This window comes from Nannobrachium achirus (assembly GCF_963921795.1).
Source record: "Nannobrachium achirus genome assembly, chromosome: 4".
Classification (NCBI taxonomy): Eukaryota; Metazoa; Chordata; class Actinopteri; order Myctophiformes; family Myctophidae; genus Nannobrachium; species Nannobrachium achirus.
Genome location: NC_137813.1, coordinates 5897110 through 5912434, shown reverse-complemented (window position 1 = coordinate 5912434; position 15325 = coordinate 5897110). Strand labels below are relative to the sequence as shown.

Sequence of the window (15325 nt, the reverse complement as noted above, 5' to 3'; positions counted from 1 at the left end):
ACAGATAACAGGCCATCTACAAGCCATTTTCGGAGCATGACATGCTGATCAAATGGAATCCAAACGTTTTGAGAGCTTATGTATGTTTCAATTGGTTCGGTTGAAAGGCGCAGTCACTAGACGTGCAAAGATAATGGTCCCCATCCTGATGAAAACACAGGGCAAAAATAGATACATTCAAATAACTGAAACAAATATTGTCAGAAATAGCAGATCTACAAGCTCACAACAACGTGCCACGATACCTATATCATTTATATGTGTGTGTGTGTGTGTGTGTGTGTGTGTGTGTGTGTGTGTGTGCGTGTGTGTGTGTGTGTGTGTGTGTGTGTGTGTTTGTTTTAGGCTGGCTGCCACCCAAAACAGAATGCATGAATCAGGTAATGATGTGCAGATGGGGTGACACATGCATGGGAGAGAGAAGAAAAGGGAAATGCTAAAAGAGAACAAAACGGTACAGAATTACATCCTGAAATGTGATGCTAGTTCCTCTTTTCCCTGCCCTAGAATCTGGAGGATCACGTTTTCTATTCAGCTCAACACGTACTTCAACTGTTAGTCATTTTACTTACATTTCTCTTGGTATAAAAGCAATAGGATTGAAGGTAGGCATTTCTAAAATGAATTGTATTGGAGATGAAGTAGGATAGTGTTGCTGTCGGGCTGAACCTCTCATCTATCATATTCTATTTGAAAATAAGCGCCGCTACTTGATCATACACTTTCACACAAAAGCACCAAAAGCAGCAGTCACGTTTCCAGCTTCTGCTAATTCTTTTGTCATTTGAATCCCCCAAAGAATAATTGTTTTGACATAATGAGGTTTCCGCCCTGCAGAGGCTTTTTGTATGATGTGTTGTTGTTTTTTAACCCATTTAGGCCTAGAATTATTGAATGCTTTAACCAGTGAAAAAAAGCAGATATCGGTGCTGCGCTGCGAGCTCGTAGATCTGCTATTTTTGAAAAAGTAGTGAAAATGTGTGCAAATCTTTGAATATGTGTATTTTTAAAGCGAACGTTTCTAACTCAAATTTTGCTTCTGGGTGGTCCCTGGAACTAAATATTTTGAGATGGGGGTCCGTGGCCAAATAAATATCATTTTGGGGGTCCTTCACATGAAAAGGTTTGAGAACCACTGACATAGTAGTCTCTCAAGAACAGACTAACTGAGCTCCAGTTAACTCATTGAGTGCCAGCCTATCACCACTAGAGGGCGCCCAGTGACCAGAGAATAATAGAGATATGCTGGTAATGCATGCCCAAGCCCTGGAGCCATGACTTTTTTTACAAAGGAAAGGACACTTTCCTTTGTGCATGTACAGGAAGAGGATGAAGTTAGCTTGAAGTTAGCTATTGGCTACCAAGCATTTTAGAAGCCTTATTTTCGTCAACTTAGCCATGATTAAACCTTGCACACCTCATGCATGGGAAAAAAACAGAGAAGAATGAGCTCTAAAAAATCCAATGCAATCCTGGATTGCATTGGAGTGGATTTGTGCAGTTTGTTCACAGCTTTCAAACAAAAAAATCCGATTGGAAATCCGTTCAGGCATTCTTGAGATAATCGCCATTATGTTTTACATGTAATGTAAACAAAAATGGCTGCCCTGTATGTTAGATGGGGTTGTATGGGGGTGGAACATGCAAAATCGCGATTGAAATCATGTTCACCAGATTTGATGGGGTCCAAAGAAAAAAAAAAAAAATTCAAAAAAAATTTTAATTTTTTTTTTTTTTTTTTTTTTTTTTTTTTTAAAAGCCGAACTTGTTCGGGATCGGCACTCTACGATACGCTAATAAAGCCGAACTAGTTCGGGATTGGCACTCAATGAGTTAAGTGAAAAGGACCTTTTCTTTGACGATGGCTGGCCAGATTGCTGACATAGAAACATAGGGTTTTTCAAAAAACCTTAGGAGGATTCAAAAGACACTTATAGAATCGGGTAAAAATTCTAATTTTCACAATTTAAAAAAAATAGCAGATCTACAAGCTCACAGCGCGGCACTCTGTGCCGCGCTGTGAGCTTGTATATCTGCTATTTTTCAATAGTTAAAGCATGAAATAATGATACACAATAATGTGTACCCGTTAAGTAGCAAATATACAAGCTGGAGATTTTGGATATAATATGTATCATGACAATTCCAGCAAGTCTTTGAATATATTGACACGGTTCTATAGTATAAATCCTGGTCCTGTTTTCTTAAAAAAGAAAAAAAGAATTGATGTTTTGATGTCAGTGGTGCTCAAACATTCTCATGTCAAAAATGATATGTATTTGGCCGCAGACCCCCATCTCAAAACATTTTGTTACAGGGACCCCATCAGAGACAAAATTGGAGTTACAAATGTTCGCTTTAAAAATACAAGACAGATCTTTTCAACAATAGGAGCTCTGTGAGCTTGTATATCTGCTATTTTTGGGGGCGGCTGTAGCTCAGAAGTTAGAGCAGGTTGGCCATTGATCCATTAGTCAGAGGTTCACATCCCACCATCCCGGCTCCTCCTGTCTACATGTCCAAGTGTTCCTTTGGTCAAGACCCTGAACCCCTAGTTGCTCCCGGTGAGCAGGTTGGTGCCTTGCATGGTCCTGTCTACATGTCCAAGTGTTCCTTTGGTCAAGACCCTGAACCCCTAGTTGCTCCCGGTGAGCAGGTTGGAGCCTTGCATGGTTTTTGATTGATTGATTATTTTACTGACACAATGAATTTACACACAAGTACAGTGAAACATGCAGCACAGCCCTTGGTACGGCAAAAATCATTCTGACCAATAGGAACAATGGAACATCCCAATAAGTCCTTTTACAGTCTTGATTCCATTGGAAGTCCTTGTCTCTCAATTTACAGAACATGACAATATTCGTTGCATTTGATAAAAATATATAATTCACTATATTATGTTCGGTGCAGAAAGGGGGTTAGGGGGGGTGATTGGGGGGGGGGGGGGGGGGGGGGGGACTCACTTTTCGGAGAGAAGATGACTACCTACGCCTCTGACCTCCTGAAAGATGAATTTTCAGGGCCGTTTTTAAGGAGGCCAGCGAGTTACTTGTTTTAAGGGAAATAGTCAAGGAATTCCATGCACACTTCAGTGGCTGTATTGTAAAAGGAGAATTTCCCCATGTTTGTACTATGGATTTGTATTATCAAATCGTTGTTTGCGCTCCCTCTGGTGTTGTAGTTGTGGGTGTCGCTTACTTTTTGGAGGTGTTTGGTCAAATATTTCCTCTGCCACCGGTATGTGAATGTGTGTGTGAATGGGTGAATGTAATGCACATTGAAAAGCGCTTTGGATAAAAGCGCTATATAAATGCACCATTTATCATTTACCATTTAAAGTGAATGAACAGAGCTTAGTACTCACCACTACAGTGACTCCATCGTGCACCAGCGAGGGGGAGGCGTACAGGCTGGTGGAGTATTTACCCACGTAGAGCGTAGCCCTGGGACAAGAGACATGACACGGATAGAGTCAATGTTTGCTCGCCTGCTACCGTTGAGGATGCATTTTCATTCAACACACACACCCACGCACACACACACCCACACCCACACACACACACACACACACACACACACACACACACACACACACACACACACACTTTTATTTTGGATCTGCACAGAACTCTCTGATCAGAGAGAAGGTTACATTATTTATACGGTCATTCCAGAGAATGGAATGATGGTTTATACCTTTTGATTGATTGATTGAGTTATTTATTAGAAGTTTTTGATAGGATATGGTACAGTTTCATGACAGTACAGTTCACTGATACAAGGTCAACTAAAAGGAAACTCGGGTAAGGCAAGGCTTATGTTATTTTCCACTGAGATCCTTAACTCATACCCTGCCACGCCCGAGGAACCCGAGAATGGCCGCCATTTTGAAAAAAAAATATTTTTTTTTTTCATTTTTTTTTTTTTTTTTTTTTTGGACCCCAAAAACGTTAGTAGGCATGATAGCGATCGCGAAATTGCTTGTTTAACCCCCATACAACCCCCATACAACTCAGGTAGCAGACCTCCAAGCTCACAACAGTGTAAAACATAGTGGCTTGTATCTCATGAATGCCTGAACGGATTTCCATTCGGATTTTTTTGTTTGAAAGCTGTGAGCAATGTGGACACACGTGGTGCATTATCTAGGCATGGGTGTGCATGATCCGTGCACTCCATGAATTACATGGAAGTCTATGGAGACAGTTTGGCAGGATTGGAGTACGAAGGTATTGTTAAATGGCAGCAAATGAGTTAATATCCTTAAATAACTCTGCCTACACGGTTAAACCTTATTCCTAACCTTAACCTCCGTGAAACGGTGCCAAAACCTAACCTTATTCCTAACCTTAACCTCCGTGAAACGGTGCCAAAACCTAACCTTATTCCTAACCTTAACCTCCGTGAAACGGTGCCAAAACCTAACCTTATTCCTAACCTTAACCTCCGTGAAACGGTGCCAAAACCTAACCTTATTCCTAACCTTAACCTCCGTGAAACGGTGCCAAAACCTAACCTTATTCCTAACCTTAACCTCCGTGAAACGGTGCCAAAACCTAACCCTATTCCTAACCTTAACCTCCGTGAAACGGTGCCAAAACCTAACCTTATTCCTAACCTTAACCTCCGTGAAACGGTGCCAAAACCTAACCCTATTCCTAACCTTAACCTCCGTGAAACGGTGCCAAAACCTAACCTTATTCCTAATCTTAACCTCCGTGAAACGGTGCCAAAACCTAACCTTATTCCTAACCTTAACCTCCGTGAAACGGTGCCAAAACCTAACCTTATTCCTAACCTTAACCTCCGTGAAACGGTGCCAAAACCTAACCCTATTCCTAACCTTAACCTCCGTGAAACGGTGCCAAAACCTAACCTTATTCCTAACCTTAACCTCCGTGAAACGGTGCCAAAACCTAACCTTATTCCTAACCTTAACCTCCGTGAAACGGTGCCAAAACCTAACCTTATTCCTAACCTTAACCTCCGTGAAACGGTGCCAAAACCTAACCCTATTCCTAACCTTAACCTCCGTGAAACGGTGCCAAAACCTAACCTTATTCCTAACCTTAACCTCCGTGAAACGGTGCCAAAACCTAACCCTATTCCTAACCTTAACCTCCGTGAAACGGTGCCAAAACCTAACCTTATTCCTAACCTTAACCTCCGTGAAACGGTGCCAAAACCTAACCTTATTCCTAACCTTAACCTCCGTGAAACGGTGCCAAAACCTAACCCTATTCCTAACCTTAACCTCCGTGAAACGGTGCCAAAACCTAACCTTATTCCTAACCTTAACCTCCGTGAAACGGTGCCAAAACCTAACCTTATTCCTAACCTTAACCTCCGTGAAACGGTGCCAAAACCTAACCTTATTCCTAACCTTAACCTCCGTGAAACGGTGCCAAAACCTAACCCTATTCCTAACCTTAACCTCCGTGAAACGGTGCCAAAACCTAACCTTATTCCTAACCTTAACCTCCGTGAAACGGTGCCAAAACCTAACCCTATTCCTAACCTTAACCTCCGTGAAACGGTGCCAAAACCTAACCTTATTCCTAACCTTAACCTCCGTGAAACGGTGCCAAAACCTAACCCTATTCCTAACCTTAACCTCCGTGAAACGGTGCCAAAACCTAACCTTATTCCTAACCTTAACCTCCGTGAAACGGTGCCAAAACCTAACCTTATTCCTAACCTTAACCTCCGTGAAACGGTGCCAAAACCTAACCCTATTCCTAACCTTAACCTCCGTGAAACGGTGCCAAAACCTAACCTTATTCCTAACCTTAACCTCCGTGAAACGGTGCCAAAACCTAACCTTATTCCTAACCTTAACCTCCGTGAAACGGTGCCAAAACCTAACCCTATTCCTAACCTTAACCTCCGTGAAACGGTGCCAAAACCTAACCTTATTCCTAACCTTAACCTCCGTGAAACGGTGCCAAAACCTAACCTTATTCCTAACCTTAACCTCCGTGAAACGGTGCCAAAACCTAACCTTATTCCTAACCTTAACCTCCGTGAAACGGTGCCAAAACCTAACCCTATTCCTAACCTTAACCTCCGTGAAACGGTGCCAAAACCTAACCTTATTCCTAACCTTAACCTCCGTGAAACGGTGCCAAAACCTAACCCTATTCCTAACCTTAACCTCCGTGAAACGGTGCCAAAACCTAACCTTATTCCTAACCTTAACCTCCGTGAAACGGTGCCAAAACCTAACCCTATTCCTAACCTTAACCTCCGTGAAACGGTGCCAAAACCTAACCTTATTCCTAACCTTAACCTCCGTGAAACGGTGCCAAAACCTAACCCTATTCCTAACCTTAACCTCCGTGAAACGGTGCCAAAACCTAACCTTATTCCTAACCTTAACCTCCGTGAAACGGTGCCAAAACCTAACCTTATTCCTAACCTTAACCTCCGTGAAACGGTGCCAAAACCTAACCTTATTCCTAACCTTAACCTCCGTGAAACGGTGCCAAAACCCTAACCTTATTCCTAACCTTAACCTCTGTGAAACGGTGCCAAAACCTAACCTTATTCCTAACCTTAACCTCCGTGAAACGGTGCCAAAACCTAACCTTATTCCTAACCTTAACCTCCGTGAAACGGTGCCAAAACCTAACCTTATTCCTAACCTTAACCTCCGTGAAACGGTGCCAAAACCTAACCTTATTCCTAACCTTAACCTCCGTGAAACGGTGCCAAAACCTAACCTTATTCCTAACCTTAACCTCCGTGAAACGGTGCCAAAACCTAACCTTATTCCTAACCTTAACCTCCGTGAAACGGTGCCAAAACCTAACCTCATTCCTAACCTTAACCTCCGTGAAACGGTGCCAAAACCTAACCTCATTCCTAACCTTAACCTCCGTGAAACGGTGCCAAAACCTAACCTTATTCCTAACCTTAACCTCCGTGAAACGGTGCCAAAACCTAACCTTATTCCTAACCTTAACCTCCGTGAAACGGTGCCAAAACCTAACCTTATTCCTAACCTTAACCTCCGTGAAACGGTGCCAAAACCTAACCTTATTCCTAACCTTAACCTCCGTGAAACGGTGCCAAAACCTAACCTTATTCCTAACCTTAACCTCCGTGAAACGGTGCCAAAACCTAACCTTATTCCTAACCTTAACCTCCGTGAAACGGTGCCAAAACCTAACCTTATTCCTAACCTTAACCTCCGTGAAACGGTGCCAAAACCTAACCTTATTCCTAACCTTAACCTCCGTGAAACGGTGCCAAAACCTAACCTTATTCCTAACCTTAACCTCCGTGAAACGGTGCCAAAACCTAACCTTATTCCTAACCTTAACCTCCGTGAAACGGTGCCAAAACCTAACCTTATTCCTAACCTTAACCTCCGTGAAACGGTGCCAAAACCTAACCTTATTCCTAACCTTAACCTCCGTGAAACGGTGCCAAAACCTAACCTTATTCCTAACCTTAACCTCCGTGAAACGGTGCCAAAACCTAACCTTATTCCTAACCTTAACCTCCGTGAAACGGTGCCAAAACCTAACCTTATTCCTAACCTTAACCTCCGTGAAACGGTGCCAAAACCTAACCTTATTCCTAACCTTAACCTCCGTGAAACGGTGCCAAAACCTAACCTTATTCCTAACCTTAACCTCCGTGAAACGGTGCCAAAACCTAACCTTATTCCTAACCTTAACCTCCGTGAAACGGTGCCAAAACCTAACCTCATTCCTAACCTTAACCTCCGTGAAACGGTGCCAAAACCTAACCTCATTCCTAACCTTAACCTCCGTGAAACGGTGCCAAAACCTAACCTTATTCCTAACCTTAACCTCCGTGAAACGGTGCCAAAACCTAACCTTATTCCTAACCTTAACCTCCGTGAAACGGTGCCAAAACCTAACCTTATTCCTAACCTTAACCTCCGTGAAACGGTGCCAAAACCTAACCTTATTCCTAACCTTAACCTCCGTGAAACGGTGCCAAAACCTAACCTCATTCCTAACCTTAACCTCCGTGAAACGGTGCCAAAACCTAACCTCATTCCTAACCTTAACCTCCGTGAAACGGTGCCAAAACCTAACCTCATTCCTAACCTTAACCTCCGTGAAACGGTGCCAAAACCTAACCTTATTCCTAACCTTAACCTCCGTGAAACGGTGCCAAAACCTAACCTTATTCCTAACCTTAACCTCCGTGAAACGGTGCCAAAACCTAACCTTATTCCTAACCTTAACCTCCGTGAAACGGTGCCAAAACCTAACCTTATTCCTAACCTTAACCTCCGTGAAACGGTGCCAAAACCTAACCTTATTCCTAACCTTAACCTCCGTGAAACGGTGCCAAAACCTAACCTTATTCCTAACCTTAACCTCCGTGAAACGGTGCCAAAACCTAACCTTATTCCTAACCTTAACCTCCGTGAAACGGTGCCAAAACCTAACCTTATTCCTAACCTTAACCTCCGTGAAACGGTGCCAAAACCTAACCTTATTCCTAACCTTAACCTCCGTGAAACGGTGCCAAAACCTAACCTTATTCCTAACCTTAACCTCCGTGAAACGGTGCCAAAACCTAACCTTATTCCTAACCTTAACCTCCGTGAAACGGTGCCAAAACCTAACCTTATTCCTAACCTTAACCTCCGTGAAACGGTGCCAAAACCTAACCTTATTCCTAACCTTAACCTCTGTGAAACGGTGCCAAAACCTAACCTTATTCCTAACCTTAACCTCCGTGAAACGGTGCCAAAACCTAACCTTATTCCTAACCTTAACCTCCGTGAAACGGTGCCAAAACCTAACCTTATTCCTAACCTTAACCTCCGTGAAACGGTGCCAAAACCTAACCTTATTCCTAACCTTAACCTCCGTGAAACGGTGCCAAAACCTAACCTTATTCCTAACCTTAACCTCCGTGAAACGGTGCCAAAACCTAACCTTATTCCTAACCTTAACCTCCGTGAAACGGTGCCAAAACCTAACCTTATTCCTAACCTTAACCTCCGTGAAACGGTGCCAAAACCTAACCTTATTCCTAACCTTAACCTCCGTGAAACGGTGCCAAAACCTAACCTCATTCCTAACCTTAACCTCCGTGAAACGGTGCCAAAACCTAACCTTATTCCTAACCTTAACCTCCGTGAAACGGTGCCAAAACCTAACCTTATTCCTAACCTTAACCTCCGTGAAACGGTGCCAAAACCTAACCTCATTCCTAACCTTAACCTCCGTGAAACGGTGCCAAAACCTAACCTTATTCCTAACCTTAACCTCCGTGAAACGGTGCCAAAACCTAACCTTATTCCTAACCTTAACCTCCGTGAAACGGTGCCAAAACCTAACCTTATTCCTAACCTTAACCTCCGTGAAACGGTGCCAAAACCTAACCTTATTCCTAACCTTAACCTCCGTGAAACGGTGCCAAAACCTAACCTCATTCCTAACCTTAACCTCCGTGAAACGGTGCCAAAACCTAACCTTATTCCTAACCTTAACCTCCGTGAAACGGTGCCAAAACCTAACCTCATTCCTAACCTTAACCTCCGTGAAACGGTGCCAAAACCTAACCTCATTCCTAACCTTAACCTCCGTGAAACGGTGCCAAAACCTAACCTTATTCCTAACCTTAACCTCCGTGAAACGGTGCCAAAACCTAACCTTATTCCTAACCTTAACCTCCGTGAAACGGTGCCAAAACCTAACCTTATTCCTAACCTTAACCTCCGTGAAACGGTGCCAAAACCTAACCTTATTCCTAACCTTAACCTCCGTGAAACGGTGCCAAAACCTAACCTTATTCCTAACCTTAACCTCCGTGAAACGGTGCCAAAACCTAACCTTATTCCTAACCTTAACCTCCGTGAAACGGTGCCAAAACCTAACCTTATTCCTAACCTTAACCTCCGTGAAACGGTGCCAAAACCTAACCTTATTCCTAACCTTAACCTCCGTGAAACGGTGCCAAAACCTAACCTTATTCCTAACCTTAACCTCCGTGAAACGGTGCCAAAACCTAACCTTATTCCTAACCTTAACCTCCGTGAAACGGTGCCAAAACCTAACCTTATTCCTAACCTTAACCTCCGTGAAACGGTGCCAAAACCTAACCTTATTCCTAACCTTAACCTCCGTGAAACGGTGCCAAAACCTAACCTTATTCCTAACCTTAACCTCCGTGAAACGGTGCCAAAACCTAACCTTATTCCTAACCTTAACCTCCGTGAAACGGTGCCAAAACCTAACCTTATTCCTAACCTTAACCTCCGTGAAACGGTGCCAAAACCTAACCTTATTCCTAACCTTAACCTCCGTGAAACGGTGCCAAAACCTAACCTTATTCCTAACCTTAACCTCCGTGAAACGGTGCCAAAACCTAACCTTATTCCTAACCTTAACCTCCGTGAAACGGTGCCAAAACCTAACCTTATTCCTAACCTTAACCTCCGTGAAACGGTGCCAAAACCTAACCTTATTCCTAACCTTAACCTCCGTGAAACGGTGCCAAAACCTAACCTTATTCCTAATCTTAACCTCCGTGAAACGGTGCCAAAACCTAACCTTATTCCTAACCTTAACCTCCGTGAAACGGTGCCAAAACCTAACCTTATTCCTAACCTTAACCTCCGTGAAACGGTGCCAAAACCTAACCTTATTCCTAACCTTAACCTCCGTGAAACGGTGCCAAAACCTAACCTTATTCCTAATCTTAACCTCCGTGAAACGGTGCCAAAACCTAACCTTATTCCTAACCTTAACCTCCGTGAAACGGTGCCAAAACCTAACCTTATTCCTAACCTTAACCTCCGTGAAACGGTGCCAAAACCTAACCTTATTCCTAATCTTAACCTCCGTGAAACGGTGCCAAAACCTAACCTTATTCCTAACCTTAACCTCCGTGAAACGGTGCCAAAACCTAACCTTATTCCTAACCTTAACCTCCGTGAAACGGTGCCAAAACCTAACCTTATTCCTAATCTTAACCTCCGTGAAACGGTGCCAAAACCTAACCTTATTCCTAACCTTAACCTCCGTGAAACGGTGCCAAAACCTAACCTTATTCCTAACCTTAACCTCCGTGAAACGGTGCCAAAACCTAACCTTATTCCTAATCTTAACCTCCGTGAAACGGTGCCAAAACCTAACCTTATTCCTAACCTTAACCTCCGTGAAACGGTGCCAAAACCTAACCTTATTCCTAACCTTAACCTCCGTGAAACGGTGCCAAAACCTAACCTTATTCCTAATCTTAACATCAGAAAGATATGCTCAATCCTAAAGTTATTTCTAACCTTATTCTCAGTAAAACAAATGCAAGAATAAAAATCTCTCCGGCGACTCCACCGGTTACCATTCCAGATGCTGCACATGCTTATTAACAAACAGGGAAAAAAGATATCACATCACATTGATTAAATACTATATACAGAAATTTGACAAATGTAGTTTTTCCCCCCCTTATCTACTCAAGGATAAACAAAACATCGCCTTCTCCAGATAGACTGCCCGTGATAGCTGGGACAGAACAGTATTTAAACAACTTGTTTTGCATGTGTCTTTTGCAATCTTCCCAATTGCAGGCCAAGCACGCACGCACGCACGCACGCACGCACGCACGCACGCACGCACGCACGCACGCACGGGCACACACAAAGTATTACTAACCACTTAAACCCTATATATTTGGTGTCTGTCGGGCTACATATTATTTATAATTAATGCCTTGCTTTCCGTGATCATACTACAGTGTCACGCAAAAGCATCAAAAGAAGCAAATCTACTTTTGATACGTTTACTGGTAAATTTGAACCCTGACAAGTAACAGTTTTGGACGCATGAGGTCTCCACCCGACAAGAGACGATATCCTTTCTGGACCCGGAGTCCCCCAGGGATCTATACTAGGACACCTACTTATTATACTTTTTTACCTCATCTGCTCCATGCGAGCTTGTAGAGCTTTTCTTTTTTGCTAATGTTCGCAACCACCCAGAATAGGTACGATACGAGGTTCACGCATGAAATAACACACACTGAATGCAAAACACACCAATATAATTTCTTTACTCTACATAGTCTTAGAATGACTGTTCTCTTGGTTTCTGTATTTCTCTCATAACACGTGCGCACATGCACACGCACACACACACACACACACACACACACACACACACACACACACACACACACACACACACACACACACACTCTACCAACCACCACTGAAAGCACTGCTTTCCTTGTTCCACTGACAGCAGCTGTGGAGTTTTAAAAATGAAATGTCTTTCGATTTCTATTTGCAATGAAACTCAGAGAGCAAAGGGACCATCTGTTGCACTAGCGTGTTTAGACTGCCATCTCCACCTTGGGCAATCTCACATAAATAAAGAGAAGTGCATCTTTCAGATCATCATCATCATCATCTTTGGATGATCTTAGGCCGCTGCAATGCATATCAAAAGACTCCAACATGTTCCTAGAGGCCAGTGCTTGTTCTCCTGGATGGTGTTCAAGAGTGTCGTAACATCAAAGTCTACTTTCAGACCTGACTTCAGAGCCAGGGTACAGAGTACAGACATTCTGTAAAGTCGAGCCGTTTAAAAGAGATCTTCAAAATGTAACGAGTCGGGGCTCTAAAGAGCTTTGTGTGCTTTCTAAAGCACTGCTTCTCAGGCCGTGACCACTCCAAATAATCACGCCCCCCCCCCCCCCCCCCCACACACACACACACACACACACACACACCCTGACAAGCACTTGGCATTGTAGGAGTTGAGGCGTTACAATTTGTTTGACTCGGGTCAACCGATAAAATGGCAGATCTACAGTACATTGCTGACGCGTTACGTTTCTGAACTTTCTGTGGGCAGTTTAGCTCGTCTGTTTTCACAACTTCTAACTCTGATATTTGTCAATTTGGCCAATTATACAGTGAGTGAGAAAACAATGTTGCACAAGCACATCATCTGGGGACCCCCCCCCCCCTGGGACCCACAGTTTGGGTACCCCCGTTCTAAAGGGAAAGGGAGCCAATGATATGCGTGTGTGTAATGATTTCCTGTCATCAGACTTGCCTGTAGCGCCCTTTGAACGGCACTTTTTTTTTTGCTTTTACGAAAACAGTGACTTGCAATCAGACTGCATTCTTGCGTCTGTACTAGAGGTCTGCGCGGGACTGATTTGTTAATCCCATTACCGCCCGCTCCCGATTGATTTCTGACCACTCCTGCCCGCCGCCGCAATGATTTCATTTTTGACCGCCCGCACGACCCCGCAGACAATTCCTGTCCGCCCGCTCCCGCCTGCAACAAACACATTATGCGCGTCCAACAGCCTCCCTCCCATGGAAGACACATTGAGATCCAAAACCATTCAATACCAAACACAATAAGTATGCGCGATGAGAGGAGCATTTGTGAGGGGTTGCACACACATGTGGGGAAGTGTTTATATTGCGATGGGAGGGAGGGACATATATAAACGGAGCCACGGAGGGAGAGAGTGAGAGAGAGAGAAAGAGACAGAGAGAAAGAGAGACTCCAGTCCACGTACTGTAGGTGCGTGCATTGTCCTCAGCAGGGCGAATTACGTTCTCTACATGTTCACATCTTGCTAAAGTATAGATAAAAGCTCTATGTCTCGTTTATTGCGGGGGAGTGCGGGATTTTGACCGCCTGCTCCCGCCTGCAGGGATTAAAAGACCGCCCACGCCGCAACTATTTGCGATGGGACCTGCAGGTCCTGCAGGAGTGCGCTCCCGCTGCAGACCTCTAGTCTGTACCACCGTGAAACCAAACTAAACCATCTTTTATCTCGTCTTTAGCCATTAGGGAAGGGGTCATTCATATGTATCGTTTGTGAACCACTTCCACACACACACACACACACACACACACACACACACACACACACACACACACACACACACACACACACACACACACACACACACACACACACACACACACACACACACACACACACACACACACACACCATCAGAAGAACCCAGAGCCCCGCAGAAGCAGCTTACATGAGCTTGTCCTTGGGCTTCTTCTCCTTGGGGAAGGGGTACTTCCAGCGGGTGATGCGGCCCACCTCCCCGGACATGAAGGTGAGGTAGCGCAGCGTCTCCACGGCCACGTTGGTGTGCGCCACCTTGCGGAGGCCCTCGCGCTGCCAGATGTACATGGCCACCACCGGAGAGTTGTAGTTCTGCACCCACTGCACGTCCCCCGTCTCACTGTCCACCGTCACCACCAGCCCGTCCCCGTTGGACACAAAGTGGGCCATCTCTGAGGGACAGACAGGGGACACATCATCAATATCATTTATAATAGACACGACTAGACTCAAAGTGGGCCATCTCTGGAGGACAGGAGGGACAAAATCATCTGGGGAAAATCTGGGTATTTTCCTCCTGTATAGAAAGACGATGGGAGCCCAACTTGACTTGACCGCTGTGGCGACCCCGAAGGTCGCCGACTCGGGCGCCCTAGCTAAATCATTAGAGCATGCCCTGGGCTACATCTGTGCAACATTTGGCGCGTTCAGACTAATATAGCGCAAAATATCCCTAACGCCCCCGACTAGATGTAAAGAATTAAGACTCGCTCACATATAGCACATGCTCAGTGTGCTTGATAACGGAGCGTGCTGAGCCCACTCGCGATCGGCGTCTGAAAACACGGTAAAAACACTGACGACGCCAAATGTATTCGGTGTTTTCATGGAACCAACCGCTGAAGAAAGCCGTCCCTTTTTCCCAAGCTATTTGGCAGGTGATTGGATGGATCCGTCTGTCTGAGTAGGCAGCGTTCCAGTACTTACTGTACTTGGTGTCGTCATCGGGCAGAGTGGAGGCGTAGTCCGAGTAGGTGGCGTTCCAGCGTAGCTCTCTGCTCTTGGTGTCGTACATGGTGATGGTGTACTCTGAGAGAGAGACAGAGAGAGAGAGACATGGTGATGGTGTACTCTGAGAGAGAGAGAGATGAGCAACGGACAGTTTAGAAACAAACAATTAAAATTAGTGCTGCCGGATTTTTAGCTTGTGCTATTTTAGCGAGAATCCAATGCCATCCTTGGCATCAAAAGTGTTTTTTGGAGAAAATGGACTGTAAAGATGAGAAAGACCGTTGGTTTCTATAGGATGGGATCACTATTGTGTGCACGTGGATGCGTGATGATGATGAATCGGTGACTTCAAACGTTCCAGCGTATTTCAACGGACGGTAGGTAGCCAGGCCAGCTTTACTGTATATACAGTATATTTCGCGAGTCATCCCGTGATCGGCACTCTAGATACCTTTTAATATTTCGCGAGATATCGCGGGATCGG

At 44.5% G+C, this 15325-nt stretch overlaps 1 protein-coding gene across 1 annotated transcript in view; it reads right to left on the bottom strand.

The window, feature by feature from the left end:
* ern1 (endoplasmic reticulum to nucleus signaling 1) overlaps positions 1-15325 on the bottom strand; it is a 99150-nt gene that overhangs the window by 36097 nt on the left and 47728 nt on the right. Inside the window, exons 7-9 of the mRNA XM_080724762.1 lie at positions 14818-14919; positions 14021-14282; positions 3368-3446 (exon numbers count right to left, since the gene is read on the bottom strand). Of these exons, the coding sequence (XP_080580888.1) occupies positions 3368-3446; positions 14021-14282; positions 14818-14919 (443 nt within the window). The remainder of the gene's footprint in view (positions 1-3367; positions 3447-14020; positions 14283-14817; positions 14920-15325) is intronic.